Raw genomic sequence first — 18,526 nt, 5'->3', positions numbered from 1 at the left:
TCACAACATACATACATACATACATACATAAACGTCACTCAGTAGTTTTATGTACAAGTCATCAGTGTGAGGATTTGTTTCAAATATTTACTATTAACTCAAGACCATGGCTTTGTAGCTTTATGGTGTGACATCCAGCAATATCAGGCTGGACATTCATTAAACATACGGTATGCAGACCTCCATCGCATGACGCGAAACCTGGATATGGATCCACTGATACAGGTATTCAAAAAAGATTGTTTCCCTTCAGGTAACTTGGGAACAGTTAAGGATCTGTCAATTAGTAGAAGGAATACTGAAATCAGGTATAAAATAAAAGTTCATAGAGTATGTAGTTTTAATATAACAGAGAGGTATGTGCTCCACAAGAGTTAGCTCGATGAGTTAGAAGACTATGCTGTTCTTCTGCAGGAGGGCTTGCAGTTTCTGGTTCTCTTGTTCCTAAGATGGATGGAGACAGACAGAGAGAAGAGTCAGTCTGTTGTTGAACATCATTCAAAGCTTACACTCGGGTCAATTGTGCGAGCTTCAAAATACTTGTGCCCAGATTCCCCCAAGGTTTTGTGCAGGTAAGACGCATTATGCATAATGCATAATGCATAGCCTGATGATGCTGGATTGTCTGACTGCTCAAGTCAAAACGATTTGACCCACCATCTCTAAGTTTTTGACCATAGGATACAAATAATATAAATATCTGCTCCTGTATGTGGATCATTAGAAAACTTTTTTTCACCGAAGTAAATCTAAATAATCTTTCTGATCTAGTATGAAGAAGTTATAATTGATCACCAGTTTATCACTGCACTCCTGTAGCTCTGTGACTCTTTGAACGAGGTGGTCATAGCTCTCCTTCAGCTTGTGAATCCTCTGGTCTGCACGGGTTTTCACTGACACCATGATACCTGTAACACATTCAAATAGTCATCTTGGTATGTAGCAACTATGCAGGCTTGTAGTGCTCTTCTTTTTTGGCATGCACATTTTTACTGCAAACTCAAGTAAATGAGCTGCAGTGAGAGGAGGTGGGAGTCTGTGAAAGCCCTCTGAGGCAAAATTGTAATTTGTGATTCTGGGTGATACAAAATAAACTGAATTGATTTGATTGGGTGTCCATAATATCACAATCAGCCCATAGTCTTTAAGTAGCAAGTATTATTGTTATATAATATACTATAACAATCTAAATGACCATGTTGGAACAAAATTTCACCAAAGACTAATTAGCCTCAAATAAATAAAGTATTTCTGCGTGATATACCTCTTTATAAAATGTAAACCATTCATTTTGAATAATATTTATTTTTGAAACATGCCGACCTTGCCCGTTGCAATTTGTTGTGATCATTTTCCAAAGATTTACCTCCAGAACTACCTAGTTTAGGGATTTAGTTTAGTTTAGGCAGCTAGGTTAGGTTACTTGAGTGCAGATAAACCGCAATATTTTTAACTGATGACAAACATGAGGTTAAGCAAGGTGTGTAAGCTGTGGCCAGAATTGTTGTAATTTTACTTTAAAACATTCGAAAAATTAACTAACGTCAAGAGAATGTGAAGTGGTGACCAGCAACTCCCATGTACTGTTAGGTAAAACCCCTGTTTTTGTCAAAGGAGTCTAAAAAGAGCATAGATGTGTGACGGCATGGTAAAGCGATAAAAGAGTACTCAAATTATAGCGTATACTTAAACTGATATAGATTTATTTGTAGGTGTCAAATATACATTTTTTAAGCAGCTCCTGTCCACAGCAATACATTACTTTGCTCCTCTCCCAATACTTCTGTATGTTTCTTCAAACTGGGGGTGTTCCAACACTGAGTAAGGATAAGAACCTGAACCATCCCTTAATTTTAATGTCTGCTGGTATGCACCGACACCCCCAGCAGAGAAAAAGTCTTGTTATAGAGGCACAGGCTTCGCTACAACACAGTGACTCTTATCAAAAGGGTAACAAAAGCTCCACCTCCCTGTCTTACAGCAGAGACAAAAAGACCTTTTATGAGCAATGTGTCTTCCCAGGCAGAGCACGCTACCCTCATATACACAACAATTGTCATTCAAAACAACAATACTTCAAGGCATGTTACTGACCATTGATAATTCTGGCCACCCTCCAGAGTCGAAGCAGGATGAGGAGACCCATTCCATCAAAGGCGTCCTCATGGAAGATGAACACAATGTCCAACACAAAAGAAACCACCACCACCGCACCATCAAACACCTCAAACTTGTGTTGAAGGAACTCTAGGCGGTACGCGTACAGCTTACCAACCAGCTCCACCATGAAGAATGTGAGAAGAGCTAAGCTCAGGTAGTGGAACACCTGTACAACAATCAGTAAATGGTGTTATACAAAGGTCTTGATGAGAAATGTGAGTTTTGCATGGAGCAAGTGAACAAATCTGTGTCTCACCTCAGGAGCAAGGTGGTCATGTTCCAACTGGATCACAGACAGATCGATAAGCAGCTCTGCCAGAACAAAGATGGCATCCAGGATTACCAGACACACCACCAACACCTGGAAGCAAAGTCAGTCAATCAGTGGGAGGTGCCTCTTTATACAGCAACTTAAAAGGGAACTGCACCAATCTTACCCATCAAAGTGGGTTTTCAGATACTGGGGAGAACTACTGTATAAGTGGAAACATGTTATATAGTCTCCAGAGGGGGAAAGGCTGATCAAAAATCTGTGGGGAGTTAGAAAGAAGTATCTTCCCATACCTCTGTAGCTCATCTCTATATATCTGTGTTGTGGACAATGGTCCACAAAACAAGCAATTTGAAAATGCCACCTGTTACCTTGTACAAACATCAAGGCCATCAACGTGGAGAAACCATGCAACTTTCTTTCTTTCTTTACCTGGAACTGCTCTGAGCCGTAGAGCCTCTGCAGTGACTCCCTGAAGGTCAGCGTTGTTGGAAACTGGCCAGTGGCCGGACTCAGCTCCTCACTGTTTACGTGCAGCTCGTCATCCTCCCACTGGACCGGTTGCCCATCGCCCACGGTGGTGAAGTAGCCCAGGTACCGAGCCATGACGGCAGGCTCAACAAAAGGAGTGGACCAAAGCCCCACCTCAGCAGCTCACCTCGGAGGGAAGAAGAGAAGGGTGTGTTTCAATTCAAATGTCTATCAGACACAACAGCAAGAGCTTTCTCTACACTCATTTTAGAACTTGCGACTTACAAAATGTTGTTGTTATTTCAGGAAACCCCTCCGGTTGTCTGTGCCACTCGATAATAGCACAGCCAAATATTGTAAAAGTTGCAGACTTTTGGGGCAGATTTCTCCATACGCTAACAATCTGAGTTTACTTCTGCTTTTTTTTTAAAGTTTGCAACATGTTATTGAGAAAGCAAAGCTTCTTGTCAAAAGGAGCTGTAGGCTTCCTTAAAATGAATGTTTAGGGGTCGCAGCTGTTGGACCGCAGGCTGAAACTCGTGATAAAAACATCCGTTTGGTTTGCCATCCCAGCGTTTTTACTGACGTTGCGCGTTTCGCGAGAGGCAAAGATGTAACGCTGGCCTTGTTTCTTTGTATAGTATCCTAAAAGTAATGTCACCGGGTTGAATTACGTACCTTTCTCTTCCACTTTGACGTTTAAAACACAATCTTCTTCTCCTCAGAGCAAAACTCTGAAAACTCTGAACTTCGAGCAGAAAAACTCTTGAACACAAACCGTTCTGAGCAGAAACAGAGTCCACGTTAAAATGTGAACGTTCTATTAAACAAACTTTTATTTCATTTATGATACAATACTTGTATGACACTACTGTTTCCAGGCTTGCCCCGCCTCCCAGCAGATCGACCAATAAAGTACCTCATGACGTTTCTAAAATCGACGTTCCTATAAATGTTTCTTGGTAGATTATATACGAGCCGAATAAATGCTGCTCCTAAAATATTTTGGACATGGTCTTGAATGGAAATTAGGATGAATTGTACCTATTTGTGGATGAAGTTTGCTTTGAAGTAATTTATGTGTAGCCTATAGAAGCTGATTCTAATTCCCATTTCCTCAAGGGGATTTGCATTATTTCACTCTTTCGAAAACAATTTCAAATGGCACTAATCACATGATTTAGGTGTGCCAATATTTTAATAGAACGTATTTATTGGGGGGATTATTTTCTCTGCATCCTTTTGGATCCTCTTGAGCAGGCCTAAATACCTTTCAGTAGACCCAGATTAAATCCGGCTATTCTATGCATTTTACGCTGCTGTGTATCTAAAACACAAATTATAAAAGTGTTAATGTTGTGTTGTCAAAGTTAGCACATTTACAACCTTTTAATAAACTATTTGCAGCTACACAAGTTGTGCTCTCCAAGTTACAACTCTGAGTCTGCACTGATAACCCACAAGTCTGTGATCATACTGCCAACTACTGGCTTTAGAATTACTTAGAGAAATTTATTATTATGCCCAAACCAAGAACTGGCGCATCACATGCAATTCATTTGGAGGAGATTTATGGCTGTTACAAAAATGTAGCAAATTGCTGTTGAAAAATTCAAATTTTATAATTACGCTATGAGGTACTTTATTGGTCGACCATAACTCATGACACACATTAAAATAAAATAACATTCAAGTTCATATTCTTACATAATTATTGCACAGACAATATAGCAGAGCTCCATTACTGTATGCATTTATAATAATATAAAGGCCAAATGTTATACCCGAGAAGTGTTCTAACAGACGCAGTGAGATATATTCATATTTAGAAATGGATCTGATGATTTGATTGGATGAAACCGTCTTGTGTTACCATAGAGACCTTCAGATACCTCGAAGTTCACGGATGTTTTGAGGAGTCTTCAATATAGCATGTAAGAGCCATTTTTTGTTGTTGGACCTCCCACCACTAGGGGGCGTAGGGCCACTGTCAACGAGGACATATGCCAATATAAATCAGGAGGAGCACTAGAGCCAGGTGTTTGCACCTTTTGTTGGATGCCATCTGCCATAAAAACCCTAAAAGAAGAAGAGGAGCCAGGTGTTGCTAGACTGGCAGGAGCACACCGTTTTTGAGCGTGGGAGAACAGACACTGTGTCACAACGAATGTTTTGATGTCTTTCTTTCTTTTTGGAACAGACAAATGGGTTTTGACAGGGAATGTATCTGTTAGTAGTTGGAAAACATACAACTTTAGAAATAAATAACCTTTCACGTTAAAAACTGGACATTGCATCTGTTTATTGCACGCGGGAAGTAGAGCACAGTGGATGACTTTGTGGAGTGGGGCGGTGCTGAATGTGGCCAAGATCAGAGAGATGAGGAAGACGACGGCTCCACAACCGCTGAGAGTTCTGGGAGAGGATGTGGATATGGTGCAGGAGTACAGTTTCCTGGGTGTCTCCATCGACAACAGACTGAACTGGAAGGCCAACATCAACGCTGTGTACAACAAGGGGATGAGTAGACTCTTTTTCTTGAGGAAACTTCGATCCTTCGATGTGTGCAGCAAAATGTTGGAGATGTTCTACCAGTCTGTTGTGGCCAGTGCTCTGTACTTCTCCGTAGTCTGCTGGAGGAGCAGCATTGGAGTCAGAAGGCCGGCTCCATCATTGGCTGCAAACAGGACTATCCAGAACAGGTGGTGGAGAGGAGGACACTGAAGAAATTATTGTCCTTATTGGATAACCTGGACCACCCTCTCTACCACCTACTGCATGGACAGCGGAGCATGTTCTCCAACAGACTGCTTCAGCTCCGCTTTCACAAGGACAGATACAGAAGAACATTCCTGATACAGGAGAACATTCCTGCCCACTGCTATTAAACTTTATAATAAATCACCTCTGGCCAAATCCTCCTCAAATTGATAATCAACAAAACTTGCACCGCTGTCACTTTATACTTTAGGAAACACTGTATACACTTTAATTTGTATTGAATTTTTTTTAATTTTTAGTATTTAAATTGAATTAAATGTAATATGTCCTGTTGTTTTATTTGACTGAATTGTAAAAAATGTTTTCTAATCTAATCTAATGTATATAACGCAGCTCCAAGCTGAAATACATTAGTATACGTAGTGTGTATAAATGTTTTGTATTTAAATGAACCAAAGCACATCAACTGACATAATAAGGGCCAAAAGGATGGTCCTTCTTTTTTACCTGTCTTGAGGTCTGTCTTTGGGAGATTTTAACAACTTTACTATTTCGATTTTATGATTCCTCAGATTCCTTTTAATTCATCTTATGACAGGTGCTTTAAGAATTTATTGTCATTATGCAACAATGAAACCACAATGAAATGCAGTTTTAGGCCATTTTTTTAACACATGATATACAGAACAAAAACATACATATTTGCATATGTATGTTTTTCTCTCAATTGTCTTAATTTAATGTGGAGTTCGGTGTGTACATACTCCAAAACAATGTCGGACTCCGTAGTTTTCTCTGGCCCTCTCCCCAATCTGATCAATGATGACATGTATAGCCGCATGTTGTCATTCAACCGCTGGTTGTCCAGGTGGTGTCCAGCAAACAATGTGGGCTACATAGATAAAAACCTGATCTGATGAGTCGAGATGGCATTCATCCCACTTTGGATGAAGCGGGTCTTATTTCTGCAAATGTGATACATTTTATTAGTGAACTTAATCCATGACAACCCAGAACAGAACAGGACGCAGAGTTGTAGTCTTCCACCCTTCTCTGCACTTCCATTAGAGCAGTTACCCAGCCATAACTCTATAGAGACTGTATCTGCCCCACCGCTTAAATTAATTAAATCAACAGGTCCGTATACTAAATTTCAGTTTCAATCAAGTTTAGTCCTTAAAACGGATCATTATTATTGTAGGAGATTTTAATATTCACTTGGATGTCAATAATGATTGCCTTCATGCTGCATTTATCTCATTATTAGATTTGACTTGCTTCTGTCAGAGAGTACAGAAACCCACTCACACCCTCAACCTTATTTAATAGTCTTTCCTCAGAAACCTCTTTTATCAGACCATTACCTCATAACTTTTGAAGTCTTACAACCGGAGTGTAAACAGTTAGACAAAGGTTTCTACACCAGATGTCTAACTCACAGTACTGTAACTGAACTTAAAGAAGTGATTCCTTCTGCATTTAATTCAATCCATTATCACCCGCTTATCCGGGGTCGGGTCGCGGTGGCAGCAGGTTCAACAGGCCGACCCAGGCTTCCTTCTCACCCGCAACACTTTCCAGCTCATTCTGGGGGATCCCGAGGCGTTCCAAGGCCAGCCGGGAGATATAATCCCTCCAGCGTGTCCTCGGTCTTCCCCGGGGCCTCCTACCAGTTGGACGTGCCCGGAAAACCTCTAATGGGAGGCGTCCAGGAGGCATCCTGACTAGATGCCCGAACCACCTCAGCTGACTCCTTTCGACACGAAGGAGCAGCGACTCGACTCCAAGCTCCCCCCTGATGTCCGAGCTCCTTACCCTATCTCTAAGGCTGAGCCCGGCCACACTACAGAGGAAGCTCATTTCGGCCGCTTGTATCCGAGATCTCGTTCTTTCGGTCACGACCCAGAGTTCGTGACCATAGGTGAGGGTTGGAACGTAGACCGACCAGTAAATGGAGAGCTTTGCCTTCCGGCTCAGCTCCCTCTTCACCAAGACGGACCGGTACAGCGGTAATTCAATACCATGTCTCAATATTATGGGGTCAGATCAGTCTCAATAATTGCAAATGCACACAGAGAGACTTACAAATGCAAACACAAAGTTTTAAAAATGCGCACAGAACAATTTACAAATATGTTTGATTTACAAATGCTCATATGAATCTAGCCACGGCAGGGGAGTCTCATAAATCCGCACACACATGTGAAGCAATCCACAAACAAATGCAGTGCGATTGACAACTAAATAAACACAAACATATTTGTAAATTGTTCTGTGCGCATTTGTAAATCCTTCTGTGCATTTGTAAATCGAACATATTTGTAAATTGTTCTGTGCGCATTTGTAAATCTTTGTGTTTGCATTTGTAAGTCTCTCTGTGTGCATTTGCAATTATTGAGACTGATCTGACCCCATACAATATAACAGGACTCCCGTTCTAACTTTAGTCCGTCCCAGATTGATCATCTTGTCGATTGTGCTACAGGCTCACTGAGAATGACACTTGACTCGATAGCCCCTCTGAAGAAGATAATACAAGAAAGGAAGTTCACTCTGGTATAACACTCAGACCCACAAATTAAAGCAAACATCGTGAAAGCATATGGCATTCCACCAATTTAGAAGAATCTTGCTTAGTTTGGCGAGATAGTCTTAAAACATCTAAGAAGTCCCTCCGTAATGCCAGAGCATTATATTACTCATCAGTAATAGAAAAAAAATAAGAACAACCCCAGGTTTCTCTTTAGCGCTATAGCGAGGCTGATAGTCACAGCTCTGTGGAATCGTGTATTCTTATAGACCTAATGATAAGATTAGACAAGATTAATAATCTCCTGCCCTCAACCAGTACCGATCTATCCTAAGTAACCTCAGAACCAGCTGTAAGCCCTGCTATATATTTAGATGACTTTTCTCACATTGACCGTGACCAATTGTCTTTAAGAAGTTCTACTTCTAAACCTTTTACCTGTCTTAGACCCCATCCCGACGAGGCTGTACAAAGAAGTTTAACCTTTAATTGGCACCTCTCTGTTAGATATTGTCAATGTGTCTTTGCTAACAGGCCATGTACCACAGTCCTTCATAGTATCTATAATTAAACCTTCCCTGAAGAAGCCCACTCTTGAGCCAGAGGTGTTGGCTAACTACAGAACAATCTCTAACCTTCCCTTCCTCTCTAAGATCCTTTGAGGATTTTTAATCAGGATTTAGAAAGCATCATAGCACAGAGACAATGCTGGTGAAAATTGCTAATGACCTAATTGCATCAGATAAAGGACTCATCTCTGTACTTGTTTTGTTAGACCTTAGTGCTGCGTTCAACACCGTTGATCAAGACATCCTATTACAGAGACTGGATCACTCGATTGGAATTAAAGGTACCGCACTAAGTTGGTTGACATCCTATTCATCAGATCGATCTCAATTTGTATTTGTAAACAATGAAGTCTCGATGACCACCAACATTAGTCGCGGCGTTCCACAAGATTCTGTGCTTGGACAAATTTTATTCACTTCATAGTTGCTTCCTTAAGCCAATATTATCAGAAAACACTCAATAAAATTGTTATGCAGATGATACTCAATTATATCTATCGATCAAGCCAGCAAAACCAAAACATTTGCTTAACTTAAAGCATGTCTTAGAGACTGTGGTGGCGGGTGTGGTTAGGCTCAGCTGCAGAGGGGAATGGGGGAGTGCGCTCAGGGAACGGTACCAGGTGGATCCCTAATTGGCCTCAGCTGGGGCTAATGACAATTTGCTTCCCATTATAAAAGGCAGTAGGGACGAAGGAGAGGTATGCGGGAATTCGGCAGAGCACCGGACCTACGCTGCCATCCCCAGGAGCAGATCCACGAGCACGACGGAAACCGCATCTGCCTCGAGTATTAATAAAGATAACTAATCAGTTCCTGTCTACAGTGTCCCTGTGCTAGGGGATACCACCAGCGGTAACACACACTTGTTACAGAGACATAAAAACCTGGATGACCTGAAACGTTGAGATGTTGAACTCAGACAAAACTGTTTCTAGACCCCGAACACCTTCAAATTCAATTATCTTATGATATAGTTTGTCTAGATGGCATGCCCTGGCATCTAGCACCTGCGTAAAGAATCTCTGAGTTATCTTTCAACAGGCCTTGTTCTTTAACTCCCACGTAAAAACAATCTCAAGGAATGCCTCAAGATGTGCCTGATATTTTTTTGCCTTTCAAAAATCAGGCACATCTTGGGCTTTCTCACAGTTTTGCATTAATCGTGGTTGTGTTTAGACCATGGTCCTGCCTAACACCTGCTATTATTCAGTGTGGCTATGTGAAGCAGCCAGGCTCATATAACCTTGATTGATCTAGAGTGAGAGAGCCAACTGCTAGAGTGAGAGGGAGCAACTATAAAACTATTTACATCCTGATGTCTAAATGTTAATGTGTAGACAGGGCTACACAGGGATGTTGGAATGGAGACTATTGATCAAAGTTTACATTTAAGTTCCGTTCTAAATGTAAAAAAAATTCAACACATGACTAGTCGTGCAATATTATATAGGCTTATTATATAATAACAGATTTGGTGACTCATGTTATTTTAATATTTTGTGGATTTTAGGGGGAGCAACCGAAAGTCCTAAAAAAATAAAACGTATTTGCCACAAGTCTCACAATTACAATACATGTCATTTAGCTGATGCTTTTATCCAAAGTGACTTACAATCATACACTGCTACAGGGAACAATTAGGGTTAAGTGTCTTGCTCAAGGACACATCGACTAGGGCGGGGATTGAACCGCCAACCCCGATTGAAAGACGGACCTGCTAACGACTGACCCAGTTGCCCCGAATTTTCAGTCTTTTTACACCATTTATGGATCAAAACGTAGGGAATTTTGTGCTCGTCCTCACGTGTCGATGGAATCCACAATGTTTCCCACATTTGTCAAGAGAAGCCTTAACGAGGGAGCAAGTCCACCTCTCTGCCCCATAGAGCGCCATTATATCTTATTATATATATGCGGAGGAGATAGGGAAATGTGGGTGTGTCTGTGTCCAATGATACACACACAGGAAGGAAGGAAGGAAGGAAAGAAAGGAAGGAAGGGAAAAAAGGAAGGGAGGGAAGGAAGGGAGGGAGGGAAGGACCCCCCCCCCCTCGCGCTCTCTGCTTATGTCTCTCCCCCCACCCTGTGCTCTCTCTGTGTGTCTCCCCTGGCAAACTGACCTCATTAACACATCTCAAACTGACCTCATTAACACATCTCACTCCCAGTAATGTAATATATATATATATGTATATAAACACCTCTCGGTAATGTTAATGTGTAGACAGGGCTACACATTAAGTTGGAATGGAGACTATTGATCAGTTGACATTTAAATTCCATTCTAAATGTAAAAAAAATTCAACACATGACTAGTCGTGCAATATAATATAAGCTTATTATATAATAACAGATTTGGTGACTCCAGTTATTTTAATATTTTGTGGATTTTACCAAACCCGTTTGGACTTAACAGGGCCGTTTTTATACAAAAACTGAATCTGCTTTCTGAAATAAGAACTGTCCTCCCTATTAACGGCAGCGAGTTCAGTTCTTGTACCAGATGCCTGTTCAGCCACCACATCCTGCATTCACCAACTGCAATTACGAATGTTATACAATTAAATTCTAAAATCAATTTTGCAGTTGTAAATTATTAATTTTTTGGACACCATTTTCAGTGGTCAAACAGCCACAAAATTAACTGAATCCAGAATGATATAACTAATTATCTGAACTTATTCAGTCCATTTTAAAGTTATCATTGTACATGCTTGTTAAAATTGGCAACCCCTCTATGCCTGCGGTGGGTACATTTTAGTTAGTCCTATTGGGCAGGTGGGACATTGCATGGGTTAATAATGAGAAAAAAAAAAAAAAAAAACACACCGTACTAGAATTATACTTTTAACGTGACTTGCTAAAGTGACAAATCATAAAAGGACACAAATTGGGTACCAAACTAAGTTTATTACAGAGACATTAACATTGACATGATCAGAAAACAAGCACTTCCTGTAGATGGAGCAATCAAATCCTAGTAACCTTTGGGGTTGAAAAGGGGTCTTCAAGACAGTCATTTATATACAGGCAGCGCCAAACAAAGGCAATGTTGCAGCAGCACGGTTAGATAATTGTGGCCATTTTTTATACTTTTTACTCTCCTATTGGAATGTCTTGGAGGCTCTTTCCTCACAAGATGAGGTCATTTCAAATAATCCAGTTACTGGTTTTTGGTTTTGAGCAGGTTTTTTTGGACATCCCCAAGACCTCATAGACTAGAAGGAGCTCTAAGACCGAGTGTTGTATGTTACAGTCTTGATCAGGTTGAGCCTTGGCGGTGTACTGACAACCTAGGCAGATCCCAGCGGGTGGACTGAAAGGAACTTATCCGGCCTGGCAGGATTACACTAAACACTAGAAACCACAAAGAGCAAGTATCACTAAACAGCCACATTCTAAATTGTACATTCTTGTAATAGACTTATTTACAGAAGTGTTTCAGGTCTTAAGTCAGGTTCTGGTAATTGTGTCTTTACGTAAACCTGTGCCAAGTCCTGAGGTTTTTCTCCCAATGTAAAGATTCCACGACTGAGGGGAGGCCTCTGCCGTGGGAGTACACAATTGGGTTTACACCATCTACATATATAATAGTGAGCATCACTTTTAATCCCTGGCCGACGGGAAGTCATACATACCCATGAAGTCTCAGTCCACTGCAAGCAGGCCAGCTGCTCCACATGCTTCTGTACGGAAATGAAGAACAGTCAATAAAACGAAAAGTACCCTATTGATCACTGCCGACAGTTAGCCGATATGCTCAGGGTTTATGGTTCACCATGGTGTTGTCAGCATGATGTGTTACATTTAGAGTCATCACTGCATTGACATGACTGTGTACAATTAACAACCGGTTAGGTCACACTTACCATCAGTCGGACTGCAGCATTACTTTTAGTCCCACGCTGTGCATCCGATATGTGCCATTCTCCATTTACATCTTTATGATACCACCGGTTACCTCGTGTTTAATGGCACATTGCAATGAATTGTGGATAATCCCCTAGGGCAGTCTACATCTAATGCTGACTTGCGGAAAGGGCTCAAAATGGGCTCAAAATGTCCGCGAGAGCCCTCAAACACTCAACGATTTGACACCTAACACCTCATTAACTTAGCAGGAGCACGCCTCAAAGACAGTGTGGAGATTGAGCCCAATGCGACCTATTGCCTTAAATCAGGTTGAGCCGACAGAGTTGCACCATTGCGGTGTACTGACGACCCAGGCAATCTATCCGGCATGCGAGGATTACACTGCACACACAAAGAGCAAGTATCACCAAACAGCCCACAAACCAAGTTTAGTGTCATAGACATATTTACAACAGTGTTTCAGGTCTTAAGTCAGGTTCTGGTAATTGTGTTTTTACGTAAACCTGTGCCAAGTCCTGAGGTTTTTCTCCCAATGTAAAGATTCCACGACTGAGGGGAGGCCTCTGCCGTGGCAGTACACAATTGGGTTTACACAATCTACATACATAAAAGTGAACATCACTTAATTCCAAGCAGACAGAAGTCATACATACCCAGGGAAGTCTCAGTTTACTGCAAGTTGTCTGCTGCCCCAAGCAGCCCAGCTGCTCCACATGCCCCTGTAGAGAAATGAAGGTCAATAAAACGAAAATCACCCTATTGATCATTGAAGACAGTTAGCAGATATGCTCTGGGTTTATGGTTCACCATGGTGTTGTCAGCATGATGCGTTACATCTAGAGTCATCACTGCATTGATATGACTTGGTACAACCAACAACTGGTTACATTACACTCACCATCAGTCGGCATTCAGCATTACTTTTAGTCCCACGCTGTGCATCTGCCTGCAACACAAGGAAAAAATAAATATTTGGTTCAGTCAAGTCTACCAGACATTTCTCGGATTTTAATGACGCAATTTGAGCTTGCCGCTTCCAAACCAATTGCATAACCAAACAAAATGACACATTCAGTTGCCATGTTTCTGTTATGTTTTATCGCTTTTCCTGTAAATGCAGTCTTTAGCTCCCTTGGCAGATCTTGAAAGTTAAACTGCATCATGATTATCAATTATGTTTATAAAAAAGATTTATTATGCTTATTAAATTGTAGACAGTAAATTTAGCCCCGTAATTCAATTCATGAATAATAAAACTTAAATCACAACATTGTATATTTTCCTAAACCCTATAAGCCAAACCATATTTAACCTTCAATGTGATCAGGGGAAAGGATGAAAGTTAAGGTTCATCTGGGGTTGAGGTAAATTAACTTTCTACGATGACAAACCCAAAAGCATCTGTTGTGGTCAGTATATGAATGTGCGGCCCTGCACTAGGCCTGTCCTGCTGTTGGATCAGGACAGGCCACTCTCGTTGGGCCATGCACTGTACGGCTCAGATGCAGCAGACTCTAAAACAGAACCTGCAGAGCTGAGAACCAGTACAGCCACATACTCTACCAGCGCTGTAACACTGAGCCAGACACATCACCTGGTCAGCTGACTGAGCACTGGTGTGGGCGGGATGGAAAAGCCATGTAGGTTCTGCTACAGTAACTGAAGAGGGTTGGGGGAAACTTGAGCAAAGCCTCATCTTGTACATCTTAAGACTTTAATGTCAAGTTGTGCCCTCCTTGCAAGTTAAGTGACTGATGATTTATGTAATACGACATTAAGTTTTGTGTATTCACCTTTAGATTCTAAGGCATTGTTTGTAGCTCTATCCCATGGCTGCCACAGCACTTCACCAACAGGAGACACAGCATCTCTGGACAGGACAACACAAACATTACATTGGTGCACAATAAAGGCATGCAGTCTACAAAGAGAAGAAGTTGCTACTCTTTCAATTAAAGGGGAATCCCATGTGCAGAACAGCCCACTTGCTTTTAAACCGGCACTAGAAAATGTAGCCAAAATTGTCTTTTAGCTGCAACAGTATGCATCATGGAAGTTTGGTTTTAGTCAATAAACAACTTTTTAACAGTCTATCACTAAAACATGTGAATGAAATTAGTTATTTTATGGTTTGTCTGCAGAAACAAGAACTCTTGGAAGGACTTGTGCAAACAATGGTCATATGCAGAGTTTTCTTTTAAGTAGTCCTATGCGAGCCACAGTATGCCTACTACACTTCGAGGTTTTGGGTTTCAGTTAGAAGCTTGTTATTGAAATAATCCACTATTAACATTTGTGTTCATGGTATTACACCATAATGTTATTGTCTTACCCTTTTATTTAACTCACATGGTTGACTTTAGCGCATTTGTTCCACTTCGTGATGGGTAAACGTTAATCAATGTTAGCTACCAGAAAAAATCAGGAAAGTGTTCGATGCATCTTTAGTTTTAGAAAGGTAACTTATAAGATAATCAAATTAACCTGGACTGCCATTTCTGCACAGGAATAAACAAAAAATTGCACAATCAACAAACAGGACACATTCAGTTGCCATGTTTCTGTCAAAGATATGTTTCATCGTTTTGCCTGTAAATTCATTCTTTAACTCTTGCCAGTTAAACTGCATCAAGATTACTTATGTTAAAAAAAAAAAGAAGTTTATTATGCTAGGTACAATGCATATTCAATTGTAGACAAATTAAGCCCTGTAGTTTAATTTATGAATAATAAACTTAAATCACATTAGATATTTTCCTAAACCCTAAAAGCCAAATAATATTCAACCTTCAATATGATCAGGGGAAGAATGAAAGTTAAGGTTCATCTGGGGTTGAGGTAAATTAACGTTCTATGATGACAAACCCAAAATCATCCGTTGCGGTCAGTATATGAATGTGCGGCCCTGCACTAGGCCTGTCCTGCTGTTGGATCAGGACAGGCCACTCTCGTTGGGCCATGCACTGTACGGCTCAGATGCAGCAGACTCTAAAACAGAACCTGCAGAGCTTAGAACCAGTACAGCCACATACTCTACCAGCGCTGTAACACTGAGCCAGACACATCACCTGGTCAGCTGACTGAGCACTGGTGTGGGCGGGATGGAAAAGCCATGTAGGCTCTGCTACAGTAAGTGAGCAGAGCCTCAACTTTTGCATCGTTATGACTTTTTAATGTCAAGTTGTGCCCTACTTGCAAGTCAAAAGGGACTGATGATTTCCAGCATCTCTGGACTGGACAACAAACATCACAATAAAGGCATGCAGTCTACAATGAAAAGCAGTTGCTACTCTTTCAATTAAAGGGGAATCCCATGTGCAGAACAGCCCACTTGCTTTTAAACCGGCACTAGAAAATGTAGCCAAAATTGTCTTTTAGCTGCAACAGTAAGCATCATGGAAGTTTGGTTTTAGTCAATAAACAACTTTTTAACAGTCTATCACTAAAACATGTGAATGAAATTAGTTATTTTATGGTTTGTCTGCAGAAACAAGAACTCTTGCAAGGACTTGTGCAAACAATGGTCATATGCAGAGTTTTCTTTTAAGTAGTCCTATGCGAGCCACAGTATGCCTACTACACTTCGAGGTTTTGGGTTTCAGTTAGAAGCTTGTTATTGAAATAATCCATTATTAACATTCGTGTTCATGGTATTACGCCATAATGTCTTACCCTTTTATTTAACTCACATGGTTGACGTTAGCGCATTTGTTCCACTTCGTGATGGGTAAACATTAATCAATGTTAGCTACCAGAAAAATTCAGGAAAGTGTTCGATGCATCTTTAGTTTTGGTAAAAACTTGCACTAAAAAGTTTGGTCCAAATTGTCTTTTAAATGCTACTAGGCATCATGGAAGTTTGGTTTTATAGTCAACAAATTTACATTTTGGAGAATCGTTAACACTGGTAAGTGAATGAAATTATTTTTATAGTTTGTCTGCAGAAACAAGAACTCTTGCAAGGACTGCATCAACGTTAGCCATATGCAGGGCCGTCTCTTAAGTAGTCCTACACGAGGCACAGTATGCCTAGCACACGTCGAGGTTTAGTGTTTCACGTAAGAGCTCGTTATTAAATCTACAAGTAACATTCGTGTTCATGGCGTTACACTATGACGTTGTCTTACCGCAAGCCTTTTATTTAACTCACATATTTGATGTTTGTGCTTTTGTCCCGCTTCGTGATGGGTATAAAATAAATCAACGTTAGCTATCAGAAATATTCAGGAAAGGGTTCAATGCATCTTCAGTTTTAGTGACGCGAAAGGTTCATTAGAAAAACATTATTATAGAGCTAGCTATTTTACTTTTTGGAGCGGGTATTACTTTATCTAATAAAGTACGTGATATGGATTCATTCATAAACCAACACATGGTGAAACACGTACCCTAGTTGACAGTAAGTCCGGCGATCCACCATACAAGAAGATTCAAGCAGTTTGAAAGGCAGAACGGAAGTCAAGCGCCGATTTATAAAGTAGATGATACCGCTATGCATTGTGGGAAAGGAAGCTCTCCGCTTCCAAAGATCTTCCTAAAAATGCATCATGCAGATGTACCACTACCGCATCTTCTCCTGAACAAGAAACCAGGCGGGAAAATGTTCAAGTAAATGGGTATTACATCTTTCTGTAGCAAAAACACATGTAATCTATCTCTCTAAATAACTTAAAATCGCACCTGTCTCCTTAAAATTATATGAACCTCTTGAGCAGGTACAACCATTTGGTTATCTAGGGGTGTAAGAGCCATTTTGTTTGATTTTGTTTTGTTTAACCTCCCACCACTAGGGGGCGTTGGGACACTGTCAATTAAGACAGAGGCCAATATAATCAGGAGGAGCACTGGCCGTTTATCAATGGCCGTTTCTCAATATGTGTTCTTGTCCGTACTTGTGTTCTCGTGGACTTGTGAAACGTCATCAGTCGCGGCCCAAGTACTGTTCCAATTCAAAAGTCCGCTTCTCGCAAAGCACGGTAAAAATGCCCGGATGTGACTTGATCCGCCCAGTTCCCAAAGGATGCATCAGAGGAGACTTGTGCATACTTTGGACAGGTAATATCCCACAATGCATTTCGCAACAGCGATGGGGAACAATGGCGGACGAGAAAATACTTTTTCTAAATACTACTGTTGTTGAGTCACGGAATATAATTTTAGGATGTTTTCAGATGTTATTAGTTTAAGCATCAAATCTGTGGTCGGTTTGTCGAGATTTAGCCGACAAAAAAAATGCGCTGAAGGTTTTGGAGATTTGATGTCCTGCTCGCGGGACCGGTGACCCTCGCAGCACCAGGTGGTCAGCGCTCAGTGTGGCCGCCGAGAACAGCCTCATCTCGGCATGACTTTTTTAAATGATCCGCTGGCTCTGATGTCTCCGTAGCGGTTACACATGAGATATCATTCGGGTTTGGAGGATCTAACGAGCACTCTAGAGTTTAATGTTTGTTCACATATATATATATAAACCCCCACACACAATTCAAAATAAAATAATTATATTTTAAAGGAAAACGAAAAAAGCAGGGTTGTCATATTTAGTTTGACTGTAAAAATAATTTACAGTGAATAATTGGAGTAAACTCATGAGCAAGAACAGCTGACATGGTGACGTCATCAAGTTCGCTGCTGTTCCAATTGCAAAAAGACTGTCCTGCGTCCTCCAGTCCCAAGTCCAAATTCCAAAAGTACACACGTTTATACTCAGCGTACTTGGTATTGAGAAACGTCCGTCATCAGTCGGAGCCCAAGTACATGTGCCAATGCAAAGTCCACTTCTCGCCAAGCACGGTCCAAATGCACGGATGTGACTTGATCCGCCCATTTCACCGATGAATCAGAAGTCCTGCTCGCAGGACCAGTGAGCCTCGCAGCACCGGGCGGTCATTGCTCAGTGTGGCCACCGAGAACAGGCTGACTTTTTTTAAA

At 41.0% G+C, this 18,526-nt stretch overlaps 1 protein-coding gene, 1 long non-coding RNA gene and 2 other non-coding genes across 6 annotated transcripts; all 4 read right to left on the bottom strand.

The window, feature by feature from the left end:
• Positions 1 to 11: 11 nt before the first annotated feature.
• Positions 12 to 3,809, bottom strand: hvcn1 (hydrogen voltage-gated channel 1). 2 transcript variants are annotated; one of them, XM_034543282.1, is made up of 6 exons: positions 3,581 to 3,809; positions 2,864 to 3,089; positions 2,417 to 2,521; positions 2,095 to 2,326; positions 796 to 908; positions 12 to 444 (listed from the first exon to the last, which is right to left on the bottom strand). In XM_034543282.1, exons 2-6 carry the CDS (start codon positions 3,035 to 3,037, stop codon positions 388 to 390), a joined length of 681 nt encoding a protein of 226 aa, XP_034399173.1. In that variant the 5' UTR covers positions 3,038 to 3,089; positions 3,581 to 3,809; the 3' UTR covers positions 12 to 387. The 2 variants fall into 2 exon arrangements, with proteins under 2 accessions (XP_034399173.1, XP_034399171.1); XM_034543280.1 differs by lacking the exon at positions 3,581 to 3,809 and adding an exon at positions 3,188 to 3,574.
• Positions 3,810 to 11,615: 7,806 nt separating this feature from the next.
• Positions 11,616 to 17,044, bottom strand: LOC117737768. Of its 2 annotated transcripts, XR_004610063.1 has the most exons (7): positions 16,987 to 17,044; positions 14,392 to 14,468; positions 13,497 to 13,544; positions 13,252 to 13,317; positions 12,595 to 12,979; positions 12,364 to 12,411; positions 11,616 to 12,082 (listed from the first exon to the last, which is right to left on the bottom strand). It is a non-coding gene; the product is annotated as an uncharacterized LOC117737768 (long non-coding RNA). The 2 variants fall into 2 exon arrangements; XR_004610064.1 differs by lacking the exon at positions 12,595 to 12,979.
• LOC117738071 lies at positions 14,019 to 14,216 on the bottom strand. Its single transcript, XR_004610076.1, has one exon. It is a non-coding gene; the product is annotated as a small nucleolar RNA SNORA74 (small nucleolar RNA).
• LOC117738075 lies at positions 15,493 to 15,690 on the bottom strand. Its single transcript, XR_004610080.1, has one exon. It is a non-coding gene; the product is annotated as a small nucleolar RNA SNORA74 (small nucleolar RNA).
• Positions 17,045 to 18,526: the final 1,482 nt, after the last annotated feature.

Source organism: Cyclopterus lumpus, chromosome 10, assembly GCF_009769545.1.
Source record: "Cyclopterus lumpus isolate fCycLum1 chromosome 10, fCycLum1.pri, whole genome shotgun sequence".
Lineage (NCBI taxonomy): Eukaryota > Metazoa > Chordata > Actinopteri > Perciformes > Cyclopteridae > Cyclopterus > Cyclopterus lumpus.
This window is presented reverse-complemented; position numbering and strand designations above follow the sequence as displayed.